Source organism: Haemaphysalis longicornis, unplaced genomic scaffold (genome assembly GCF_048455015.1).
Source record: "Haemaphysalis longicornis isolate Haplotype H1 unplaced genomic scaffold, Haemaphysalis longicornis Haplotype H1 scaffold_10, whole genome shotgun sequence".
In the NCBI taxonomy this organism is placed as follows: Eukaryota; Metazoa; Arthropoda; class Arachnida; order Ixodida; family Ixodidae; genus Haemaphysalis; species Haemaphysalis longicornis.
Window position 1 is genome coordinate 26,330,506 of NW_027526204.1, and position 27,295 is coordinate 26,357,800.

The following is a 27,295-nucleotide window of genomic DNA, read 5'->3' on the forward strand; positions in this document are numbered from 1 at the left end:
AAACGAACCTTCATAGCAACCAGTCATAGCCAGCTGCTCCCGCCCCAAATGCAAGACTTCAGGCACCTGCAGACAGAGTGTATTGTAAAAAGCACAGCCAGTAATTAGGTTTACAAGATAATTTAAAGTTTTACGTGCACTTCATTCAACATTGTGTTTATGTTGGAATGCTGAATGTGTCACAAACAGTATATTCGGAGAGTCCGAGATGGTGGCTTGGGGCTGGCGCACCTGTATGTGCGACAGCTGGTAAACCGGTTTTTGTTTTGGCGAGATGTTCGTGACCCGTTTTTGCAGAGTGTCATGCAAGTACGGCTGGTGCGTGCTATGCCGGAATATGTAGTATCAACATGGTACATGCCACACACTAAACTTTTTTACACCCTTTTTGGCCGAAAAGGGTGTAAAAACCTTGTCCTATGGCTAACACCCTTAAAAGGTGTTTTCGCAAAAAAAGGGTGTACGGACAAAAAAAGGGTGTAACAACAAAAAAAAGGATGTTGGGCTCAACACCTTAAAAAAGGGTGTTGAGGACGCTCAACACCCTAAATAAAGGGTGTTGAGCATCCTCACACCGTTTTTTAAAGGTGGTGGCATGCGCAGTACCATGGTGCTGCGCGTGTCATCACCAGGGCCTTGGAGGCTTGCGACCTATCACCATGGTGTCCCAATGCAATTCATGGCGACAGGTGTATGTCTGGAGGCTCTGTAAGTAAATGAAATGTAACAATTTATGACTAATGGCACAATTTTAAGTTATATATACAGTGATCCCTCGTGGCGTCAAACTCGGATATCTTGAAATATCGGTTAACTTGACATGACACACAAAAAAAACGTAGTAGTCTGAACCAAAAAAGAAGAAATAATAGAACTTCACAATTTCATGCACCTGACGATCACAACATTGGTGCACTAGAGGGACCACTGAAAACCGTTATCAGTGTGCTCACTACACATTAGCATTCAAGTGATACAACTAGACAGAACTGGACCCCCACTACAATTGCAATCATGTTTTCTGGTGGTACCTTCCAAAAACAATATCCCATGTGATGTGCACCCGTAGAGAACTTGTTGTGGTATTTGTCGTCACAACTTTTTTAAAAGGCAGACAACCACATTTATAAGTTCAATTGACCATAAATTGCACAATTTCTTTTGTGTCAAAAATCTTGAGACTCAAGCTGAACGAAACCACGTTTTCCGAACAAACTTTTACAATCGACAGTAAATGTCGCAACATAAAAAAAAGAAACAAGAATGTTTGCAGAATTCTGTGCATGAATCCTGAGACTAAAACTAATTCACAACCATAAACTATGATTGAGGTGTCTATTAATAAACATTTTGGCAACTTCCCTTAAAACTTTACAGCCAAGCACATACCAAATATCAAGATACAAGCAATTATGAACTCCCTTCCCTCCGAATGCAATGAGGTGGACACAGCATTCTGAACTATAAAAAACATTTATCTTTGACCCATCCTATAGCCGGTATTCATTGAAAAGTTTAGCTGTCAATTTCTTCGTTTGGCAACACTGAAATAGCCACGAACATGGCTGATCGCGCGGCTCGTGCCACTGCGGCCGCACGCCGAAGAGAAATATAACACCGACGTGTGTGGCCTGCTCCGTTTCAACCGATTCTCAACAGTGGTGTCATCAAAGTTGTTATTAAAAGCACTCGCGTTGGAGTCAAGGCATTTCTTTGCGTTCGGCGGGCTAGAGCTTGGAATGTCCAAACCATATCATGCGCTTAGCACGGACAAGTACCGCCAGAATCCAAGCACACCGTTTAGGGTGCTTGGATTCTGTCGCCGCAGGAGCATCCTTTTCTGCCCAAAATATCATAGGTAGGAGCTTTTCCTGCAAAAGCACCCACCTAAAGGGGTACAAAAAGGGTGCATCATCCTCGGTTCACAAATGGCGCTGCAGATGTGCAGCCACATATGGCACAGTATGACACACAATTACGGTATGAAACATTCGTGCTTTCCAAGCTCGGTTCTATGAGACATTCCATTAAAGCTCAATGTCAGCTGACAATTTACTTGAACTTTTTGACCCACCGATTTTTGAAACATCCATTTATAAAGTCTAATATTACAGCCAAATCGCAGTACAGAAGTTGTATCATTAGAGGATGTTGATTATTCGAAACGGTGTTAAAAATTCAATTTGATGTTCATTTTGCTAAACTGCAGCGCACATCCTTCGAGCTTCACTGCACAGCATAAACGTGTTATTCAGTGAAAGCAAGTAGGCGTGCAACACATCAACTGCACAAGAGTTTTTCGAACCTTAAAACCCTTGGCTTCTCAGCATTGCATCAAACTTTCAATCACGGTAGCTACTCGCAATGTTTAGTGCCTTATTCTTGAGCTGAGCAGAAAAGCTCAATATTAAGGCAGACCAAATACAATATGTATACTTCCCTACGTACTGTGGCTTTATTCTACCCATAAAAGTTGGGTCCCCACTGCCACTTATTTTATTTTACATTATTCTTTTTGCTTCATGAAAAATGACCCCACATAGCAATACCAAGAACTGTAAACATCACAGAACAAGCATATGAGTTCCCATGTTGAAATGTGATGACATTGTTGTTATAGCAGTATTTTATCATGAGTCTAGCTTGTGCATGGTGCCTTGCATTATGTCCCTGCTGGTGGATGTGGGGTCATTTTTCGTGTTGCAAATGAAAAGCGAACAGCCAGTGCCCATTAGTTTCGTCTAGTATTACGAGGTGCTTCATGGGAACCATCAAACCCGTCTATAGCCCTTTTTAGAGTTGACTAGAAGTTAAATCAGCAATATTATCGATAAAACGTTTAGCATCTTTTTTATTAGCAGCTTTAGTGTTGCTACTTTCCATATTTCTGCTTTTCTTAATGACATTTTTGTTTCGCTGAGAAGGTGCATAACCAATGAAAGCTTTTCTGTAAACCTTTGGTAGCTATGCAATTGCTAGAAAATATTTTACTAAATAAGGCAGCTTAAACTTAGAATACTTGCATTTAGAAACATTACAATCAATTTTATTTGATCATACATTTCTGGCTGTTTTTACACAAACCTGCACATGGGATATTAAGTGCACCGCAAGGAGGGCTCTGGATTAGCTTTGGCAACTTTGGGATATTTATTGTGGACTTAAATCTCCACACATGGGCATTTTCACTTTCTGCCTCCACCAGAAAAATGGCCACCAATTTAGAGAGCTATTCTTACTAGTATTTGACGTACATTTTAAAATTTTAAATTTGATGTACATTTTAAATTATTCTCTACAACAGCACCCAGCGGGTGCTGTTATAGAGCGATTGTGCACTACACCAGACAATGTACTACACTGTCGAGAACTTTGACATCTACAAAGCAAGCTAATACTGGTAAAATGTTTCATACCATGATTACTGCGTGTTCAAAGCTCACGTGTGAAGTACAGATACTGGTGCTTCAGCAAGAACTGAGGATGAGCACCCTTCCTGGTTCTGAAAAAAAATAAACATGGAAAAATGCTTTAAGCAGGATTAAGAAACAGGGTTGAAAGAAAGTGAGCAAGCAATTCTTTCAAAATATGTAAAGCCATGCAAACAAATATTTATTTCAACTTCATGTCTACAAAAGACAATCTCATTAAGGCTGGTAATGGGGTCGTGGGTAAAAAAAGAGCAGAGAGCACTTATATAACGGCTACAGGGAACCTTCAAGCCAAAAATTGCTTTAGCACTTAAACTAATCACTGTTCAACAAATTCATGAAAATTGAATGGATGAAAAACCAGCGGTAAACACAGGACACAGTTAAAAGAGAACAACGGGACAAGCTTATCCCATCGCTCTGTTCCGTAATCTGTGTTTTCCGCTGGTTTTTCATCCATTCAAACATGTACCAACTAGCACAGTCCGACGCCTTGGTATCATAAAAATACGAATTGTCACTCCTTACAGACAGTTGGAAAAAAAGAAAGTATAAAGCAGGTGACAAAATTAAAATGACAGGAGATTGGTTAACTTTTAATTTTAAGGGATAATATAAAAAATAATGGCATGAATGAAAGTGAGCAGCAACCAAAGGACCATGATGCTAGGCCGACATTCCACTTTGAACCAAATTTTCCGCTTTCAACGCTACATAGGCCAAACATGCAGTGAGGCAACCCTTTAGGCCCACAAAAACATACCATAATCTTTAAAAAAGCTACAATTTAGTTGAGAAAAACTGACCACAACAAATTGGAATTGACAACTAGATACAGTTGTCACACCCAAGCAAGCCGGCAAAAGATGAACAGGTATCTAGCTGTCTTACCCCCTATTTGTGGCCTAGCTTCTGATCCGCTGCAGCAAACAAAAAAATTGTTCATATGAAGAACGATTACTCTTGGTCAAACATAGACAGTTCTAAAGAAGGAGCCAAGTAGGTTCCGACACGGGAAAGGCTTCGGACAAAGTCCTTGGTTAGAGTATTATATTTGTTTCCATCAAACACAAAAAAATGCATGGTAAAGCGCTGACATTAACTTTCTCTACTGCGGTTCCTTCATGGTGACATCACTATAGGAACCAAAAATACAATAGAGTGCATTAAAGGGGCCATTGGGACAACATAGAATTTCGTTTCGTTCGATTGATTCATTGTGGGGTTTAACGCGCCGACGCAACGCAGGCGATGAGGCCCGCCGTAGTGGAGGGCTCCGGATTAATTTTGACCACCTGGGGATCTTTATCGTGCGCCGAAATCTCGCACACACGGGCTTTTTTCGTTTCGCTCGACATATTTCCCATTTTATAAGTGCCCCCACCACTTGACCAGCAGCAAATGATGCTGCATTCACTGAGAAATTAATTTAGTTTAAAAGTCTGATTCTCCCACCCTATCGTGTGTTTTTGGGATGTCAGCAATGAAGCCATAAGTGCGTGTAATCAAACAAACTACGGCGTCACTCGGGTCTGCAGCCTTGCTAGCCATCAGTCCTCTCAGGTGGAGCTACCATACTCATGCACGAACCGTTGTTTGCCATTGCTTTGTTTTTGACCGCGTCTGCACCTGGCTTGTTTTCGTTACTGTAGAAAGTAATGGTTTTGTGAAAAATGGGGTATCCTCGACAAACAGGGTCAGGTAAGACAACATCGCCTATGCCAATCGGCCAGTGCCGTGCAAGCCAACTCCAAAGCGGCGGAGTGCTGTCCAGCTAAAACAAGCATAGTGCACGCCGTACCAACAGCAGTGTGCATCGGTACTTGTATGTTTACTAGTATTTTTGTAACTTTCATTGTTTACTGTACCATTTTTACTGCTGTAAAATGAATATGCACTACATTTAAGCGCAAATAGCTCGTTCGGCATGCTTATAAGGCCTGCCCCATTTGAGTTTGCTTTTGCCGGCCACAGCCAATCGCACAGCTGGGGACATATGACATCATAGGTAGTGCTGTGGGGAATGAGCTAGTGGGTCGCATGGCCATTCCCTTTTTCCTAATTATATAGCTTATTCGAGTGAAGTGCGCGTTAAAAATGGTGTCAGTATGATTCTAACGAGGCAATGTGTCGAATGAACGAAACTTGTGTGTTGTCTGCATGGCACCCCTAAGCAAAGGCAAGGCAGCCAATTTTTTTATTTAGGCTGCCTTCATGCACACATTGGTGCTCTATTACTGCCAGAAACTCATTACGGGACTTCTGACATATTTACAGTTGCAATAAAAATCAGAAATAGAACGAAAAATCATTGGACACTCCACAATGTCCTAAAAACAAAGGAATAAATGCGAGTGAGCTACCTAAAACACTGCGACAGAAGATCATATTCATCAAGGCGACTAATAAAAACCTTGCCTAGTGCATAGCCACCACGCAGCTCATTTGTTAGGAGCTTATGTGCGTCCCCACAAGTTGGCTGTGTAAACACACTGACACCTAACAGAGTCCAAGGTTCGACGAAAACTCGTCAGGGGAGGGTGATTTATTGATGAAATACAAGCAGGCACTCGCGTGGTCAAAAACAAATACACAAATAAAGACGTTTTGGGGCCCCTACTGGTCCCTTCATCACAATGAAAGGGGGTAAAAGGTCGCGATTATTTATAGGTTCGGTGGCGCAGAGTGCGAATGTACCATATTTACCCTATTCTAACGCACCCCCGATTCTAACGCGCACCCAATTTTCCTGGCAAGAAAACCGAAAAAACTTGCACCTCCGACTGTAACGCGCACGGGACTTTGTGACCCAGACAAACGAATGCGAGAGAAACGGCCGATTTATTTCCCGAAGAAATCTTACTCATCTCACTCCTCGTCGCTCTCCGGTGACCACAACATCTCGGCCTCGGTGCCTTCAAGCGCGTTCGCGATGCCACACTTCTGAACGAACGTTCAACCATGGCCTATGGGATCGTGGCCCACGCCTCGCACGCCCATCCCGAGAGCTTCTCCAGAGGTGCACACTTCAGCCGACCGGTCGTTTTGAACGCGTGGGAGGCGCTGCTGCCATTGCTGTTATCAAGCGCGCAAGTTAAAAGATTTGACGATTTCTGTGAACACTGATAGAAAAACCTAGGTGCCTAGACTTGCTGCGTCCGAAAAATCGTTGCTAAAAGCTTTGGCGCCATCTTGAGATGGCGATGGGTTGGACGAAATTTCTGCTGTTTCAGCAGTTTCGATTTTGTATCCGATTCTAACGCGCATGCAATTTTTCGGCAAATTTTTTCGGAAAAAAAGTGCGCGTTAGAATCGGGTAAATACGGTATATCTCGGGGAGATTACCCTGCGACCGGTTAATCATGCTTTTAGTTGGTTGAATATGCACTGATTCTAAAAGTAGTCGTGTCGACAGGCGCTTCTCTGATGCGAATATAGTTGCGGAATTTCAATCGATGACGTGGTCAGTAGCCAGGTGACGATCCGCCAAGGCAATTCAGCTTGCATTGCCTTTTTTTGACATCGTTCTGGTGCTATTGAATTCTTTTAAAAATTTCCAGTTTCACCTACGTAGGATTAGGAACGGAAAAGAGATGCCGACCTGTCCAAACAAAACGTACTGACATTTCGGCTTTCAGCACGGAAGCCTTGTTCACAATAAATGCATCACCAGAAGTGGGTCGTTTAAGTGGGCTTGAATAATGGCTGCAAAGAGCGTGCGTAGATCGGGTTTAGATTTCAGTCGTTACGATTGACTGTGTTAGATGTGGTCTGAATGATTAGTGATTCCAGATGTAGCCGTGATGCTGTCACTTTGTCTGTAGCGACGATTCTTGCATTGTCCCAATCAATCTTGTGGTCATTCACGACGGCGTGTTCGGCTAAAGCATTGTTGCGGATGCTTTTATTCTTTACGTGACGTGCGTGCTGCTGCAGACGATTCTTATAAATTCGTGATTCTCCGATATACACGCCGCTGCAGTCTGCACAAGGTATCTCGTATACCACACTGAGGAAGCGCTCCTTGGGCAAGCGGTCCTTGACTCTCACGAGCTCATGGCGCATATAAGTATAAGTTGAAGGAGTGGGAAGCAGTGGAAGTCTAATAAATTTTCATAAAAAACGAGTTGCAACAACAATCAAGATAGCTCAGGTAGGGATATCAGTAACAGAAACTAGGTGAAACCACAACCAAGATAGTTCAGGTTGGCACATCAGTAACAGCAAGATTCAATATGATGTAAAGGGGAGGAAAAATACGGGGAAGGGGGGTCGGGGGAAGTAATCAGTTTCTGAGTTTTACAGAAGGGCTACCAGGACCCAAGGGACAGCAGGCAGGGGAAGATGTAGATCGGATCACGGCAGAGAACGAAGACGGCAGATCAAGACAGAAGATCAAGAAGAGTCAACGTTGAGCATGAAATTTCACCATCGAGGAAGCAGCTGCATAGGCATATGTTTGCATATCAAGATCACATGTATGAAGACCGACATGTTGACTCATAACCGAGCTTCCACATAATAGTTTCAAAAATGCCACTGATTGCCTCCCGTCCCCTCCCTTGACTTGGTTTCGCGTGATAGATCTCTCTTCTTTGTTCTGTCTTTCTTCTTTTCCTCTCGTAAAAACACTCTTTGACTTCGGTCCAGTTTTTTTATTTTTAATTGGCGTCACCCGTTATACATATGTGGTACGGGTTGGGCTTTTATTTTATTTTATAGCCCTTTATTTTGTCTGTCTGTCACCTGCAGACCTACCCCTATATAAACCATGCCAGCCAGGCGAGGTTTTGCCCTGACGAAGGCAAGTCTCTTTGCTGAAACGCAGACAACAATCGTGGCTTGTATCTTTTCCAAAGTTTTCTGATGTATATATATTTATATATATATATATATATATATATATATATATATATATATATATATATACAGTAATACCTCGTCAACTCGAAGTCATAAAAACCAGGGAAAATTTCGAGATAAACGGATTTTCGAGATAAGCAAAGTTGCCTAATCGCCGGGAAAAATGAGCGCTCTTCAGAAAAATCACTACTACTTACCGGCTCTTCAGCGGCAGCTTCTAATCTTTCTTCTCGTGCAGGTTTAAAGAGAAAAAAAATAACATACAAGAGACTTTAACCGGCTGGGTTTTGCCGCACTGCCATTTTATTTAGCAAAGAAAAACTGCCTAATGCTCGTCTGCTTTGCGGTCGTACTCGGGCCTAGGAAGGCGTCCTCCAGCTGCTTGACGCATCGCATCAGTCGATCTTCCCCACCGCTGCACTCGACCTCATTTCGAAGCAAGCGCAGCACATTTCTCGTCTCAGAAGATGTCGGCACCTCTCGAGGTGCTTCGTCATCACCGTCGTCTCCGCCGTCCCCTACGTTAGCGGAAAGCAGCGACGTATGGCAGGCGCGGCTAAATAAGAAAAAAAAGTTTACGGACTTCAGGCGTGGCAGCATCGCGCGAATCTTGTGAAATGGTCCGGCGGCGGAATTTTAGTTCCACTCCCAGTCAAGATTTCGAGTTACCCGCAATCCGACCCAAAAATACTTCGAGATAAAGAGAAAAATATACATTGGACGTATAGGAAAATGTTCGGTGCCGCGGAAAATTCCGACTTAGCCGATTTTTCCAGATATCCGAGTTCGAGTTAACAAGGTATTACTGTATATATATATATATATATATATATATATATATATATATATATATATATATATATATATATATATATATATATATTATATATATATATATATATATATATATATATATATATATATATATATATATTTATATATATATATATATATATATATATAAAATTTAGGGAGGAGTAGAACTTTGAAGATGGTAGAGAACACAAGAGAAGAAAAACTTCGAACAAGGTAAAAGCACGATTGTGGCCTACGTTTCAGCAAAGAGAACTTGCTTTCCTCAGGGCCCTGAGGAAAGCACGGAAAGCAAGTTCTCTTTGCTGAAACGCAGGCCACAATCGTGCTTTTACCTTGTTCGAAGTTTTTGTTCTCTTGTATATATATGTATATATATATATATATATATAACCGCTAAAATCAGCCCCATGGCGTAGCGCTTGCTGGCTCTTCAGTAACTACCGATATCAGTATTAAATACTGCTCGCAAGCTGCAGCGACGAGCATTGTAACACATACTTCGTCAAGAGATTAAGCAGACAAAATATCACAGCCACTGTCTTTTGTAACTTTGGCTGCCTCCCGATGTTTCTTCAAACATGACCAGAGGCTTTCATGCCGAGACAACACTTCGTCACCGGCTACCCCGTGCTGTGGTCACACGTTTATGCCGCCAAGCTCCGCTTGCTTTCGCGTTTTCAAGGCATTAATGTTGGCTCCGCTCTGTCTCAAAACTATACTATCTGGATAATCTTCCAATAGCGAGTGTTTTTATGCGCCATTTTGATACGTGGCGTAAAAACATACAAAGACACTATGTACAAAAGAATTTACAGTTATGACACACACAAAAAGGTTAAAAAGAAACAAAAAGAAACTTGAAATGATGCGGGTGGCTTTATACACTACACTCTAAAAAAAAAGAGAGTCCAAAGGGAGTCGTCGCTGCAATGACTCCCTTAGGCTCTACTAAGACTCTCTTTTACGCTCCACGACCCTCTTTAAAACAGGGAGGGGTCACGGGACTCTTGCACTTTGCAATGGTAGTCACGGGTCAACAGCATTTTTAGCATATATTTATTGACTGATTGAATTTCTACAGTGATACTTAGGTTTGTTGCTACCGTATTGCAAGATTTAGTGGCGCAGATACAAAAACATGAAAAGTAAGGGCACACAGGTGTGTGTCCCGTGACTTTGTCCGCTTCTGCGCAAACGGTACAAAATTTGATTTTCTAGGACTGTAAAGCATAAAAAATCTAACGCTGTTTATGGAACACACAAGGTTGAAACGCCAAGCTTTCTACGATACAAACGCAAAGTCCACAATGCAAAGTGCTGAGCAAAGCCAATGGGGGTGATTATGATTTTTAGAGTGTAATTGGGTCATCTGAATATGCTGCTTCGGTTAGCTCAGTGTTGTCATTGATTTGGACTTTGGCGGATAGGAGTGTGGACTTTTCATTTGTATCGGAGAAAGCTTCGCCTTTTTCATCCTGCTCCTCTTCGTCTTCTTATTATTCTTTTTCAATATGTGCCCTCCAAATTTGTAAAGTTGGGTTTCCTACTTCGCGTTTTATCAACGACACCACAATTTGCCCTCCCATTGTTTAAAGTTGGCTTTCCTGCGCTGAGTTTATCATCATCATCACCACCGTAAGCCCTCCCATTTGATAAAGCTGGCTTTCCTGCAGTGCGTACAGCCGTAAAAGCGCCATGAGTGGGCATAGAGAGGTTCACTTTAACAATATTTTTGAATATGTCGTATCAGAAAGCAATCATCTACAATACATACCATACCTGTGGTAGCCAAATTATTTTGTTCTTACAATTGTCGGTAACTATGGGCGAATGGAAATGCTAAAGTGCGCAAAGACTAGCAAATATTTTAACATTGCATAGAAACCACATGTAACAATAACACAATATACTTAATATATACGAATTAAAGTCTTTACTGCAATGCTGTTCAATGTTGATGAAATAAGCAGAAAGTATGATTGACATTGCTTCTGTATATGATTTAAATGGGTTGTCTATTTTTTACGTTAAAAACATTGCCAACTGTGCACCCGATAACGCTCTGCGAATAAGAACACGAATAAAACTATGCTTCGTAATATATATTGCTACGCAACTAAATGGCCTTCTCAGGAACCCTACAAAATAGGCGGGAGAATATCAGGACGTGTGGCGTGTACGTAACTAGCTTTTGCGCCACAATTCTGCCGCTCTACAATTCAGCCTCTCTATGCACGATGTTGCGTGCCTGCTTTCTTGCAAAGCTTCGTTGTCGTGCAACAAACCCTACTTTACTGCAGATGTTATTCTCATTTGCGTTTTACCAATTAAGCAGTATGTTCACTGCTTCATGTGCCACTAGTAATTTTGTACATTAAGTACATATCGATGTAAGGCATCGCACTTGCGCGCGTACAGAGCTCTGGGTTCAGATGTCGTGTAAACTTACACCAAGCTGCCCGACCAAAAAGCAGAATTCAAGTGTTAGTCATTCAAATCCTTACTTGTAGTTGCTTTTATTCACTAAAAACTACTTCATATTGCGACAATATTTTTATTTAAATGATTAATGCATGTTGCTCACAATTATTATATATTTGAACCTGTGTGCGAGCGTCGCCTCTTTCAGTGCGTTTAAAAAAGCCGCCAAGTAGTCACGTGACTGATTTGCGTTCGTTTTATAAAAACTTCTGTACATTACGTAAAACGTACATATATAAAAAAGTTCCTGCCAGAACCAGATTTATTTTGTCTAGCGTTTGCTTTAAAACTCAATAACAAGAATACAAATGCAAATATTTTAGACAACGCGAATCAATAGAATCCACTGCGAGCCAAGTAGAGTAAGCCAGTGAGTGGCGCGAAGGCAGCGGGGCGAGTTGACGCATTTTTGTCGAATTCGCGTATCAAAACCGCTGCGGGATGGAAACGGCGTGACACCGGTATGAAATTTCTTGTGCGGAATTCATTGCGCACCGCCTGAAATCGTCTACTAGAGTTCTTCAGTTCGGCAAGTCGACGGCGTGCTACGGTTGAATGCGAAGCCGGAACAAAGGCTGTGTCATCGTGTTTTTTCACGTGAGTACTGTCCCTACTAATGATACCAAGTGAAATAGTTGTCTCGGTTAGCTTTCCGGACACATGCCGAAAAAGTTGCATATGCTGTGCTTGTTTGCTTGCTGCCTGGCGCCTCGTAAGCATTGTGAAATCTCTCCTTCGCCCCCTCCTCCCTATTTGAGACTGTTCTAAGCTATCGCGCTCGCGAGACCGGCTGCCGCCGCCGCGACCGCCCTTCCTCGCGGCTGCTCGCGGTCTGCGGGCCGCGATATGCGTCGTGAAACTGCCGTACTCCCTGTTCTGTGGCCGTACTCGCTCGCCAACGCGCCCCTACAGCGTACGCGTTGACCGTGTGCTGGCGGCGTTGTCGGGAAAAAAAAGTTGGCAAGAGGTGAGGACGCAGGAAATGTAGTTAAACAGATGAGAATTTGCAATGTGCAAGGGGGAGAAAATAGTATGCAAATGCAGGACACGGAGAGAGAGTTCGGGCCGCGCGCCAGCGAGCGAGTACGGCAGTTCCACAACGCCTGACGTTGCCAAGCTTCACGAGCTAATGACGAAGCCCGTCTTTGAGTTCACGTAGAGTTCACAGGGGCACATAATTCATATACGTGGAAATTGGAGGTGAAAGGCGGACATGTGGCCTCGCAGGGAATTAAGTCTCGGGGTGTGTGTGTGGGGAGGAGGGGTATTTTACAGCGCCTACGAGGCGCCTGTTCTAACTTGTTCATGCCGTCCGTATTCTTCAGCACACCCTCCTTTTGCCCTCGTCCATTAGCCCACGTCAAGCTTGTCTCTAGCTCTACTGTTGTGTTCGCTGTCTAACGGCTGCTTTTTGCACCGTCGGTCGCAGAAAACCATTTGACTGTTGGGCGGAGCGGTACAATTCTGTAATACACGGCGCTAGTTTGCAATGGCAGGCTATTCAAAAGTGTGTCAAGTGTTCCCTTTTTATTTTGTAGTTTTCTTCTTTGACGTTTCGTGAAATAACAAACCGAACTACAAAAAAAAAAACAGTACATGGGGGGTGTAAATCGTTTTGAACCCTTTGGTGCAGCGTCATTTTTAACACTGGTCTGCCCGTATAGGCAAACTTGTTGGGACCGTTTAGTGTCCTTTTTATGGGGAAAAGCCATTATGAATGGCATATTGGCATGTATTGTCACGTTCGCGCGATATTTGCAGGTAAAGAAAATAGGCCGCAATGCAAAATGAATCCTTTAATATAGGCATCAAAAGAAGCCTGGAGCATGCTAAATATTCTTTTGAAGGTAGGTTGTGCTTTTTATGATCACATAGACGGACACAAGAAAACTACGTACAATTTCACGAGTAGACGGCGCCATCTTCTCGTGAAAGCGGACGTTTTTCTTGTGCCCGTCTCTGTGATCGTAACAAGAGCAATTTTCCTTCAAAAGCTTACACCAATTAGCTCGACATAAAGCTGTGCAAAATATTACATGTCCTGATCACACACTCAGAGTGTACTTTCTGTATTTAGTGAGTCGCCTGTTTGCATCATTATTGTCTGCCAGACATGTTGTCACTTGGGCATTACTCCAGCGTGCAGACCAGTGTTGCACAAGTAGACATGCTTCAGCGCTCTTCCTGTCACCCTCATCTTTTGCGCAGTCTTTCAACTAGCCAGCAACCAAGTCTTCATCTTCCCTCTCGTTATATTTTGTATGTACTGTATTTCAGAGCCATAAACACATCAGCTTGTCTACATTAATTAAGGAGGAGGTGCTCAAGCAAGGAACAAGGTTCGGGTGGAGGCCGATCGCGGAACCAGAGGACTCTGAAGCTGGTGAGCTAACCAGGACTGGAGATGGGCCTGCGGATTCTGTGTACCAGAGGTTCCAGACGAGCGAGTTGGCTTGCAGACAACCGGGCTCGGTTCTACACCTGGCCGCGGTTGGTGGCCACGGCCCAGGATGGATCACCACACCTGCCACGCAGGGTGTGGTGCTGCCTGTGCTGCTTTGTCCGAGCAGTACATGCATTCGGGGGCCAATGCTCTGCTGCAACCTGGACCAACGATGACCCGCGGCACACATCGCTGAATGGGGCTTCTCGTGTTGGTGAGAGCATTTCCGTTTTTCTCTTCGCTTGAACTGGATTTGGGGGGCTGCACGTTGACCCTTGTGTCCTTGTTTGGTGCTAAGTTTCCCTTTCACCGTTCGCCATTGTAACTCATTCTGTTCCCTTTCTCCCGAGTTCCGTGTCAACGTGTCACACTCCTGCAAGGCCAAGAGAATCTTCACATCAACAATTAATTTTTCCCGAAAGGTTAGAGTGTCAAGCACCATACACTTGGCTGTTTGGCATGGAAAGACCCAGGATTTGAAACATGTCATAACAGCAGGTAAAATCTTGCAGGGCTGCAGATTTTCATCGACATGGCTGTGTGAGGTTATGCGGGTTTCTAGTAGGTTTCAGGGGATATAAAATTTGCTTGTGCCTGCTTTGGACTGTCCCTTGAGACTTCGAATTGCTTGTGCGGTTGACGTCTGTGTAAAATTGTAATTTGTTGCAACTGCTCCTGCCCTTACTTTTTGCCTTCACCTTTGGCTCTATCAGGTATGGCTGCTCTTAATCCTCAAGTCCTGTGGATGTCCATGCTCACGGGGTACTTTGCCTTTTTGGAGGTTTGTATTACACTTGTCTCTATCTTAGTTCTTTCAGTTCAGCTCGTAACCACCATTTGCTCTCCTAGAGATCGCATAAATATTGTTGATTTCAAATTAATTCCAAATAACGGTTAGCTACTGTTATTGCAAGAAGGCATCTTTGGATGTTAAAATGCTGTGAAAATTGTTAAAAATTGAACCTTGGTGTCACTTCTTTTTTATTCCCAGAAAGGTTGTGTCAGATTTGTGCTTTTTGTTTACGCACCAAAGGCTTCACATAAAAAAACCAAAGCTTCATAATACTAATGGGTCATTCCACGCGAAACGTTCTGGCCCAAAAATTGGCCGCCGCCAATTCCGTTGAGAAAAGCAGGTGAAAGAATCCTGAAATACTATGAATACGTCGAAACCTTCATACAACAGCTGTAGAAACCCTAACGAAGATTTGAATATTCAGACAGATTTGATCAGTGGACAAAGCTTCCTCAAGGCAATATTACACTAAAATAATGCCGAGCACGGCAAACACTAGTTCGGAAAAGTTTTTTTTCCACCCTCCGGTTTTGTGAGCAATGTAACCAACATAAATGAAAACATGCAAACCAGTTATTCTCGATAGCACAAAGGCAAAGGAGACTGGGAGAGGGTAAAATAGGGGACAGAAGAAAAGGAGGGCTGGTCAGCCTTAAGAGCAGAAATTGACAAAGGGAGCAATAGAAGAATGGAAACTTGAAGGGAACAGTGCAACAACGCCTTCCCGGAGGGCTCAAATTGGTGCGAGGGGCCAAATATGGCCTACCGTCGAAACAAAATCTAAGTAAAATTATCAGGCTAGATAGAAGTTGTTCCAGACGGATTTCACTATGTGCGGTGCGGCTTCTGTCTTCACTTGCGGCAACTTTTGCTATGTATATTGCACATCTGATATGTTTAATCATTTTTGTGGGCCACAACACAGGAAGAAGCAGTTTTCCTCCCTTCATTGACCAGGGCAGTAGTCTGATGTGAAGTGAAGTTTAGAAGCGAACACATGCCCAGAAAATGCTAGGAAAACACCTAAGAGGACGTGGTGGAGAAGCGCCACTCTAATGTAGCAGGGCCGGCAGAAGACTCTTGTCTGTCGACATTTTTTAGTGCTAGCCCATATTGCATCTCTCATGCCAAATCCTCAGTGAGAAATTTGAAAATATTCTGTGTTGCTTGCATATTTCTGACTAATGTATTTCTGGCTTGGAAGGGAGCCGAGTGAGTACTGAAAAGCTAGTTCTTTCAAACTAAACAAAGCTGTATTCAGTCTTTATGGACCCTTTACTGCATGTGTTATTGCTTGCTTGCTGCAGAAACAGTGCTGACGTTGTCATCTGTGTGTTTACAGCAATTCCGCGTTTTTCACAAACTTGTAATCCAGTTCCACTTCTAATACTGCTAAATGAAAGTAGTGCGGAAGTAGAGACCCTGATAATAAAGCAATTGTTAATACACCGTGAAAATATGAGGAACGTAGCAATTACCACATTGCATTTGTTAAGCTGGAGCCCTGTGGATATTTTTCCTTATGGCCTCCTCTATACTCTTTTGTTGGTCCCCCACATCTTATTAATTTCCATGTCAGTGATATGTATTTTTTTTATCATTAGATGCAAGAGGGGTGGATACACTGTCCGGCGGCCTGTTTTGCTGAATGAAAGTGGTGTCGAAGCCTTCAGAGAAGCACTGGTAAGTACAGCAGTAATTACTTTTAATGAAATCACTTCGCAGGAGCTTTGGAAAAACTGAGTGTTGCTTCTTTGTGTGGTTTTAGAATTTTTAGAAAAACGGTTGTGTCAGCGAAATTGCTTAAATTTCTTGGAATCGTTCCCAGTCTTCAAAAATCATCTATCGATTTCTCTATAATCTCGCTCCGAATAATCTTCCAAAAAAAAAACCCGGAGAAGCAGACAAAAAAGGCATATTGTGAGCTACTAGCTACCAACCTTCAAAACAACTACCTGGTCTGATAACCACGCCACCACTGTGACACCGTGACACACCTCCTAAATTTCCCATACGGACCGTGGCATCAATGAATATCTTGATGTGTGGGTGGGTTTTGTATTTTTAAGTTATTTTGGCAGTGATAACGCTCGTTTCTCTTGAAATGGCCTTCCAGATCGGCCTAGTCATGCTAATACTACAAGCAATTAGGTTAAAGCTCCCATATTCAACTCATAAAAAGCTCTCACACTGTTGCAATTTCAACAACTTCAGCCAACGTAGTCATGAATAAAATGAGCCACTAGAAAAACAGTTGTCTTTAGTAACAGTTTTCTAAGAAAAATAGCTTGGTTGAATTTGTCTCATGACAGCTGATTAAAGCTAGAGTTTAAAGGTAATTCTTTTTCTGTGAACGAAGCGATGCTTCCTACTACTAAAACCTGTCCCGAACATCAAAACGCTCGAGACGGCCCGGAAAATCCAGAAGCTGCCGTATGCATTGCGATGCTCGCTAAGTACACTACTTCTGGCGTTGACGCTGATATGTGCTAAGAATAGACTTCGGAATATGGCACGCAGACAGGGCGGTAACTTTCTTTTTATCGCAGAAAGTCTACCAATTTTTGGGGTCTAACAAAACATTTTTGTGTAAACATATTGATTAGGCACATTCTGCATCAGCTCAAAATGCAGATTATACGATGCCCTTTCCAACAAGAGCAGATTCGCAAATTAACAAAATCAGTTTTTGGCCAAACGTTGCAAATATGGATAAGTTGTGTATTACAATTCGCAAATAGTTTAAAAAGTTTGGAGTATAATTTTTGCCAAACATAAAAAACACATCTTGGAAAAAAGTTTAGTTGCCCAGTACAATTTGTCAGATATGAAAAACATGTTACCATGTGTGGTGCCCTCGTTCTGCAGTGAAGCCCTACCTCTGTTTCAGAATATGCAATTTCGGATAGTTTACTGAAAAAAATCGGATGGTTTGGCATTATTAGAGGCACTATTTGTCCCCACATGATGTAGAAACATCTTGTCAATGGTTGACATCGCATTAATGGTAAGGTAAAAATTCGGGATAGGACAAAAACTGCTTGGGGCTGAAAACAAAACTCGTTCACTGTCAGTTTACTATCAAGCACCTGTTGAAGCTTTCACTTGCTGGTTGTTAAAATCTTCTGGCTCACTTTTCTAACCCTGCTTTCAGGAATGAGGTACGATGCACTGGAGCAGTGCCCAGCTAGCTATCCCCGAGTAACTGTTGCGTGACAAATGAAAAAGGCGTTCAGCTCTATGAGCCTCCTGCATTGCACCTCCACCTAACATTTTAGAAAACAAACAATACCAAACTTGTGGCAGACTGTCAGAATATGTAGTTCTACTGAGGAGCAACTCTAGACCTCCGAAAATATCCTCGTACAGAATCAAAACTGAAGCCAATTTTAAGCTCTCTCCTTGCCTTAAGTGATGTCCGATGACTTGAGGTTATCAATTGACTTTCAACTGGAACTCTTATTGCACAAGTAAGGCATGGGTGAAGTGAAATCACAAACGCCATGCTTTTTTTGAGGAAAAGTAGTGGGCAACGAAGGCGTTAAGGCAAATCGGGTTGAAGTTCTCTGTCTAGTAGTGCCAAATATAAATTGCGCAATGCAGAAATGAAACAAATGACAGGAAAAGAGCTGAAAATGCTAAATGCACTTGTCAGACATGCGGAGACATCCACGAATACTTTGACTGAAAAAAAGCTACCCGTCCTCTAAACCAAAGCTCACTAGTGCATACCTGGTGTCATTTTCTGGTAGTTCTCACCTTTAAACGCAGTCGGATTGCAAAGCTGACGACATCATTTGATACTTGACTTCTGTGAGCCATTTGATCAAAAAATCTAATGGTAATGCAGCGTAACCACAAGTGACATCCTTTTTTGTATAGCGCAGCAGCCATGGCACCTATCGAAACAACACATGCTGCTCAACCCTCAAAAACACCGTCAGAAATCTCAGTGTAGCCAGAGCAGGAAAATTAGAACTGATTCTAAAACTGCAGTGCCTAGACTAACCAGTGGGATGCGTTAGTTGCAAGAGAAATGACAACATGGATAGCAGGAATATACAGCATTGATGATCGGTGATCGGTGCTTTATATTGCCGATTTTGTGATGTTGTAGTTGTTTCTCATGTACCACGGTGGTTAGTCTAGACACTACACGTTTAGGCAACCTTGAGATTTTCGGCAGTTTTTTGCAAGGTGAGGTGTGCATGTTTTCTCAGAAGGGAGCGTTGCTGCTGCGCTTGATAAAAAAGCATGCGACTCGTGGTCATGCTGCATTACAATGGAATTTTCTTGACCAAAAGTCTTCCAGCAAGCCAAATACCAAATCATTTTGCCAGTTTTGCAATCCGATGGCAGTGACAGATGATAATTACCTGGAAATGACACCAGCTTTCCACTACTGAGCTTTGGTTCAAAGAAAGGGTTGTTTTATTTTGTGAAAGCTTATTTCTGAAGGTTCCCCGCATGTGTATCAAGTGGAGCTGGCATTTTGAGCCACTTTCCAGCAGTTTTCATTCTGATTGATTGATTGTAGGGTTTAACGCGCCGACGCAACGCAGGCGATGAGGCGCGCCGTAGTGGAGGGCTCTGGATTAATTTTGACCACCTTGGGGATCTTTAACGTGCGCCTAAATCTCGTACACACGGGCGTTTTTGCTTTTCGCCTCCATCAGAAAAGCGGCCGTCACGGCCGCGAATCGAGCAGTTTTCATTCTGTTTGTGTGTTGCAAACCTGATATTTCGTGCTACTACGCAGTTACCCAACTTCAAGCCGATTTGCCATAGCACCCCCGTCGCCCTCTACTATTCCTCGAAAAAAGAACGCCTTTTGTGATATCGCTTCACTCATGCCCTACTTTTGCGATAACAGCTCCAGCTGAAACTCAAAAAATAACACCAAGTCATCGGATATCAGCTCAGACAAGTAGAGATTTCCAATCAGCCTTGAACACTGCCAGCTGTTCACTGGCCAGTTTTGTTAGTACGAGGCTATTTTTGGAGGTCTAGTGTTGCTTCTTACTGCGACTGTCTATTCTGGCAGTCTCCAAAAGGTTTGATATGGTGCCTTTTTGAAAATGTTAGGCAGCACTCTTTTCGCCGTGCGAAAGCTTGCTGGGCACAATTCTAGTGCATCGCAAGTTATTCCTGCAAGCAGGGCTACCATAGCGAGTCAGAAGGTGACAATAAACCGCAAGTGGAAGTTCTGGTAGATAAGTGATGATCAGAATGTCAACAAAAATGCACCACTGAGATTGGTTTTAAATTCCAAGTGGATTTTTTGGCATCTCTTGCTTGCCGTGAATCTGGTGCTTGCTGTAGTCCTTAATAAGATGTTTTTACATCACGTGGGGACTAAGTTGGGCCCCTAATAATATCAAACCATTTCAGAGAACCATCCAAAATTGTGTATTTTGGAATGAATGTTCGGCTTCACCACGAGACGCGGGCACCATGCGTGCAAGCACCACGTGGGCACCACGGGGACAAATTAATTTTCAATAGTGAATTTTTTCTTGGACAGGATTTTTTAATGTAAACCTTCAAAATGCGTATTCTAAATTTTTTCCACTATTGGTGGTTTGTTATACACAACTTCTTTTTTTTTCATTTTTCTTTACGGTGACAAAATTTTGATTTGGGTTTTTTTTTGCGATCATTATTTATGCAAACATTACACAACTGGTGCTAGCAAGGGCGTTGAATCATCCGCATTTTTGCCACTGCACTATGTGCCTAACCAACACATTTAGCAAAAAGAATGTTTTCTTGGAGCCCTAAAAACTGGTCAATTTTCTGCGGTAACAAAAGAGTTGAAATCAACCCTGGTGTAAGCTTTACTGCATGACTATGAATTTGTGCAGAGAAGCCCCTCTAGTGCATGAGAAGTTCGAGAACAAAAAATTGGACATCCAAAGTCAATAAATTGGGATAGGGAAACTAATTATTGTGGCATGTCCCATCAAGGCTGTAGTGTCAGCTTTACTGCATCGCTCACAACTCGTGCAGAAAAGCCCATCCAGGGAATTAGAAACTTTGGAACAAGTTTTGTGCCAAATTTAATTATATGAGGAGTTAAAAAATCAGGGTACAGAAACTAAACGCGTTGACAATAATTCAAATAGACAAGTGGTTTAAAATTTTTTCTTGTGGCCACTAAAAACATGAAGAAACCGAGGCATGTAACAAGGCAGTGGTGCCCTTTGTACTGACAACTTAGGTTTCTTTTCCATCAGTAATAAGTGTGATCTAGATAACTACAACTGTAAGCATTATTTAGTGCTTCATGCTTTCACTTAAGCTAAAAACTGTTGAAGGAAAAAAACGAAACGGGGTGCAGACATTGCATGCAGAGTAGAAAATATAGTCAGCGTATTGAATAACTTTAAAAAAGCGTCAAAGTTAATCAGTGAAGCGTAGATAGAAGGTTCAGGCAAATTGCTATCAAGCCTAAAAGCAAAAGAAAAGCGCAACAAGCACCACACCCAGCGGTTTTTGCCCAGGGAATGGGGGGAATCTATGATGTGTCGTTCCCATCTGGAAAGTCGATGTATCCAATTTGTCCCTTGGCGTTTTGCATGTACCCACTCATTGCGAATCATGCAAGTACAAGCCTTTCTTGGGCCAAGTTTGACTTCTGCAAAGAAGCTAAAGCACTGATTTGGGAGCTTTTAGATGTTTATTACATAAAAAACAGGCGCACAGTGAACCTGTATTGCAATGTGCTTGAATATTTAGAAACTTCACTATGATTCCTTTGTTACCATTGTGCGGCCCACTAATAAAGGGTGTCATTTTAGACGAAGCACTCAATAAACTTAGTTGCAAGCAAGTGCTTGTCCTATCATCTTCTTTGTCATGTGCTATGGACTCGACTTTTTAAGAACTATGTACCAACTTGCCTCATGCTTTTTACTGAACAGTTTGAGTTAGACTTTGTACCCCTCCAGTGTTTTGCAGTGTGGAGCATGCCCTTTGTGCAGCAGGTGTCTCAGTTCACTTACTGCTTTGTTACTCGTGCTGCCTTTAAGCTTTACATACATATTTTCATACCATCAAAAGGGGGGAGTAGCAGCCTTTTGCACTCATAAATTCTTAGTCTCCCTCCCTGGAGCTTTCAGATCCTCTTTATGGATGCAATAATTTTTGAAGCCTTTGCATTTCTGGGGTGTCCATATGTGACTTCATACATTATACATATGTTCCCTCATACAAAACATTTCATAACAAAAGCCAAATGGTGAAGCAAGGCACTGGGCAGTTAGCCTGTTGTTGATGATTTTACTGTGCTGGCTACAATTTCATTTTGCTTTTGTCTTATCGTTCAATTTCTTTTCATTGATATTTCTGGCAGGTCCGAGACAAGGCCTGGTCCGAGACGCCAGGACCCGAGGACACCTTGCAACGCTTGTGCACGGCTTGTGAAGATTTCTGGATTGACTTTATGGACTTGTGTAAGAAGTCTGCCTTAGAAAAACAGCAACAAGGAAAGAAGCCTTTAAAAATTATTGCAATTTATTTCCACACCAGTTTAACCTTGCACCAGCAGGTATGTAAAGCTGGTTAACACAAAACTTGTTTTTGTTATTTAATATCATGCCTGTTAGTCTAGCAAACCTGCGTTGTGACAAGCCATAGCAAGCAGTAAAACATGCTTAGTGTATCTGTATTTTTAGGCTATTTGCTGGTTATTTTGTGGTTTAAAACAGCTGTGATACCCTAAGCTGGCTTTTCATTCAAATGTGTATCACTTTCGTCTTTAATAAAATAATTTTCAAATACTTTTGGTTTGCTTTGCTATACTTGTATAAAACTGCTCATGAAGCTGCATGCATGTGGGCTAAAATTGCACTTGCACGTATACTGCAATGATTCCACCAGCAGTATTACCGTATAAACCGGATTATAGGTCGACCCGGTATATAGGTCGACCCCCTACCTTGAGGTGGGAAAAGTTGACAAAAAAAATAATTTGGCACAGAAGCGCGCTCACAATGTCTATATTTATTTTCGACGCCCGTCTGTCACTGCCACTCACTATGCCTGCCGAAGTCACTCGTCCGAGCTCTCAGAGTCGTCCGAGGCTGACTGCTTCGCACTGTCATCTTCCATGCCATCAGGCGCGTTGCTGATGGAGCACTTCCTGAACGCTCGTGTAACCATGTCGTCGGGCAGCGACTGCCCATAGAAGGACACCCAGCTTGACACGGTCGCAACCGGCCCGTATAGGTCTTTTTGTTGTCGCCGGCTATCCACTCATTGTACAGTTCGCGGAGCCGGTTCGCGCATGGCCTCCGGAGCGATCGTGAGCGAAGTTCCCGGACGAAGTCCGCCACTTTGTTCTCCAACTCGGGGTGCACCGCTTGACGTCCACACAACGATCGGTTTCGGGGGTTGCACGCGCACAGCTTAGCTTTCTGGCTCCGCCAGTACCGCACACTTTTCTCTGAAACGCCTAAGTGGCGTTACGCCGCCATATTCCTATTCTGCTCGGTGACTCAATCGCCGTCAGCTTAAACGCCGCGGTTAACTGGCATCGACTGCCGCCACTCATCTCGGAACAGAGACGTACAGAAATGTACGCACGCACGCGTAATAGACGAGTAAAAGACGAAAAACTAGAGAAAAGCGAAATCAAACAAAGGCCTGATAGAGCGAGAGAGCAGTCCGACACGAATGGCGATTGGCGACGGACTACGCTTGCACATTGTTGCCAGATAAGGATTTGCATTCTGCCAATGACCGCTATATAAGACGAGGGGTGACTTTTGTGCGGATTTTTTTGGAAAAAAACTCGACCTATATTCCGGTTTATACGGTACTGACCATCTCTGGGAAGGTCACCCATACACTTCCACGACTCTGTCGCCATAAGCATCACGGGACTCTTTAAAAGGGGGCGTCCTCACAACTCTTGTTACAGGGTCGCGATGATCATCAGGCAGGGGTTCCGTGACTCTCTTTTTTCTTTCGTGGCAGTCAGTGCTGACTCTAAGGAGGTAGTCGCCCATATTCTACTGTGACTACTGCGACGGGGTCCGTGTGACCCCCTTTCAATAAGAGTAGCGTGACTCTGCCAAAGGGGTCGATGAAGAGTCAAATCTGTGGCAAGTAAATACCCCCCAAAGAGGGTCACAGGGACTCCTTTTTTTCTTAGTGTGTACCATTGAAAATCCTGGAAAATCTTTTTCAATCTTAGGATAGGAAGCGTCGGTTAAAACGCTACGTTTATTGGAATACCAAATTTGTTCTTGAAACACGGAGTATATTTTATCAGTGGCCTAATATCACGCCTTCGATACCGCCGCCACTATGCTCGCGTAGTCATATCGACGATGTCCCTGCTGCTCATCGCCGCACCGGTTATTCCTCCGCGCGGTGCAAATGGTGCCTTAATGTTTCGAACGTGGTTGGTGTCGTTTGCAAGGCTGTTCGCCCTTAATATGCTAATAAACTAAGGATGCGACGACAAACTGCATAAGAAAAACAAAGCATCTCATGTATTAAGAGCAACCTCAATTCGAAACACGCGCACTCATTCACGCCCGGTTGCGTAACTTCGGCGGAGTGACACAATACCTGAGCTATTGCCGTTCTTACCTATCACAAAAGAATGGTAACTAATGTGATTGATTGATTGTAGTGTTTAACGCGCCGACGCAACGCAGGCGATGAGGCGCGTTGTAGTGGAGGGCTCCGGATTAATTTTGACCACCTGGGGATCTCTAACGTGCGTCAACATCTCGTACACACGGGAGTTTTTGCTTGTCACCTTCACCAGAAAAGCGGCCGCCGCGGCCCGGAATCGAACCTTGACCTCATGCTCAGCAGCACAACGCCTTAGCCACTCAGCCACCGTGTTGGGTAGTAACTAATCTTGCACTAAGGCCTAACACATTAAAGAAGACTGCACTTAACTTACTAAATCTCCACTCTCACGAGTGCGGACGCACAACTCGTCCTCCTTCCCGCCTTTAGGGAACCAAAGTTGGTGACCCGTCGCGGTCACCTTTGAGTACTCGCAGCTTACCCGCCAAGGAAACCCCCGATTACCTGCAGATCCTATCGACTCGCAAGAGGAGACTACGTAAGGCCCGCCGGGCGACGTGACTCCACTAATAAAAGGCACCCGCTGCCGGACGGAGCATAAAAAGCAATGTGGCCATGCCGCCGACCGTCCACCGCCTCAGCGGGCGGCCAACTTCGGAGAGGCGCCGTAGACTCCGCCGATGTGGAAAGGGGAAGAAACGCGAGTGCGGCCGCTTTTCATTTCGCCTGAAAGGTAGGGAACCCCGTCACTGTGGAGCAAATACACTGGGACCGCCGCAGACATCCGCTGGGGAATCTCGCAGTGCAACCAATTTTCAGACCCGCTGCGGTGGCCCCGTGGCTAAGGCGTTGTTTTGCTGAGCACGAGGACGCGGGTTCGATTCCCGGCCGCGGAGGCCGTTTTCTGTTGAAGGCGAAAGGCATAAACGCCCGTGTGTACGAGATTTCTGCGCAAACCAAAGATCCCCAGGTGGTGAAAATTAATCCGGAGCCCTTTACCACGGCGCACCTCTTTGCGTGGTTGCATCGGCGCGTTAGATCCTACAATGAATTAACCGACCAATTTTCGGGAAAAGTGCTGACCGAGCGTCAGCGCAGCTGAGGGGCGACTAACACAAGAGACGCAGTGAAAAGTATAAACGCTTGTCAGGAAAAAAAGCGGCATCTACAAACCTGGGAATTAAGGTTTTCAACCTTATTTTGTGCTTAAGTGGATTAAAACCAAAACTTGATTGGTTTTAAAATTATCAAAGTGTGAAGTCTGTTCGTGAAACCGTTGTCCTTGCTCTGGCCCGATTTCTCAAGTTTAGGGTTTTGCTCGCCGAACCTACCCCTGCATTGTTCTGTGGCATGCCGCAGTGGAGGGGTCCAGATTAGCCCTGTTCGCATGCACATCGTAAGTGCACCAAAATATAAACACGCTGGTATTTTGGCGTTTTGGTCACCACAGGGGACTTTGGATGGTGTGAGCGGAAGCCAGCCCCGGCAACGTTGTCTACAGAATTTTGCAAAGACAGGGTGCGGGGCCCACGACATCGTAAGAACTATCGTAGGATAGCCGAAAGGTTGGGGCGAAATTAAAGAAATGGTGGTGTGTGAGCTTCAGAAAAAATTTCCGCGCGAAACACTCCTTTAGTCGCTTAGTGTGGTTACGATGCTCCTAACATGCGCAGTTTACCTGGAAGTATAGACCATACAACAGCGAAATGAAGTTTCAATACGTAGAAACGACAATTTTTTTGCTGCGTTGGTTTTTTGTGCCGCAAATTTTACATTGAATAAATGTACCCACCATATCATACCTGCTTTAGTTTTTTAGTTGCTGCTTTCGTGCGTTGAACTAATTAAAGACGAAACACCCTCTGGTAGCTTTACCATTGTATACAGCTTATTATTGTATTCCAGATCTAAATTGGCTGTCAATATACTTACCTAGAGTTAAGTTATTGCGAATAATTGGTTGATTACAAGGTTAAATACGCCGACTCTCCACAGGCGATTAGGCGCGCCGTAGTGGAGGGCTCCAGATTAATCCCGACCACCTGGGGATCTTTAACGTGCGTCGAAATCTTGAATACACGAGCGTTCTCTCTTTTCTCCTCCACCAGAAAAGCGGCTGCCGTGGCCGAAACTCGAACCCGCGTCCTTAGACTCAGCAGCAGAACGCCTTAGCCACGTAGCCACCGGGGCGGGCAGTTAACTTATTGAAAATAGAGTAACTTTAAAGAGACGAATATGAGAGGCCGGCATTGTTATTTTCAAAGCAACTGCACGTTTAAAAAAAAAGGATATGCCTTTTTTTGGACTGCTTGAGATTTTGTTCTTTACCATTGCTTTGGTTTCCATAATATTGCCGTCCATTCTGCGCCAGTAGTTTTATATCAACTAGCTTTTGCCGAGCAAGTCTGTGGGTGCAAGTGATTCCTTGAGGCAATTTTCACAGACTTCAAACTTCCATCAGCGTTCGTTTGTCTTTTGTGTCATTTTCATTAAGATGTTTTTTCCAGGCAGCTCTGGTTTGTGACTTTGACAAACTCATATTGGGTCGCTGGCCGCATCCTAGGCCCATAAATAGATAGATAGACAGGTAGAAACATTATTAGCCTCGGGTTGCTTGGACACGAATAAGCCACCTAGGCCCAGGCAGCCGCTGCGGACTCTGAGGATGTGGGCTGCCAGTTCCCGTTGTTCAAAAACAACCAGGCAGCCTACTATCCTTACCTCAAATAACGTATCTACATTGGGGGCTTATTCTTGCGTCAATCGCAGATTCGATTCCAGGCCGCAGCGGCCACTTTTCTGATGGAAACGGAAAGTAAAAAAAACTAACACCTCCCCTCGCGGGAACCCCTGTGTAGATGCGACGCATAGGTGGTTCACGTTGTAGCGTTGGACAGCGGAGGAACGGCGCTGGGA

General features: G+C 43.6%; 1 protein-coding gene across 2 annotated transcripts; it reads left to right on the forward strand.

The window, feature by feature from the left end:
* Positions 1-11,882: 11,882 nt before the first annotated feature.
* LOC144158318 (uncharacterized) lies at positions 11,883-22,611 on the forward strand. Of its 2 annotated transcripts, none has more exons than XM_077689139.1 (6): positions 11,883-12,188; positions 13,869-13,974; positions 14,051-14,248; positions 14,748-14,815; positions 16,435-16,513; positions 22,185-22,611. In XM_077689139.1, exons 1-5 carry the CDS (start codon positions 12,147-12,149, stop codon positions 16,480-16,482), a joined length of 462 nt encoding a protein of 153 aa, XP_077545265.1. In that variant the 5' UTR covers positions 11,883-12,146; the 3' UTR covers positions 16,483-16,513; positions 22,185-22,611. The 2 variants fall into 2 exon arrangements, with proteins under 2 accessions (XP_077545265.1, XP_077545266.1); XM_077689140.1 differs by having other exon boundaries at positions 13,905-13,974.
* Positions 22,612-27,295: the final 4,684 nt, after the last annotated feature.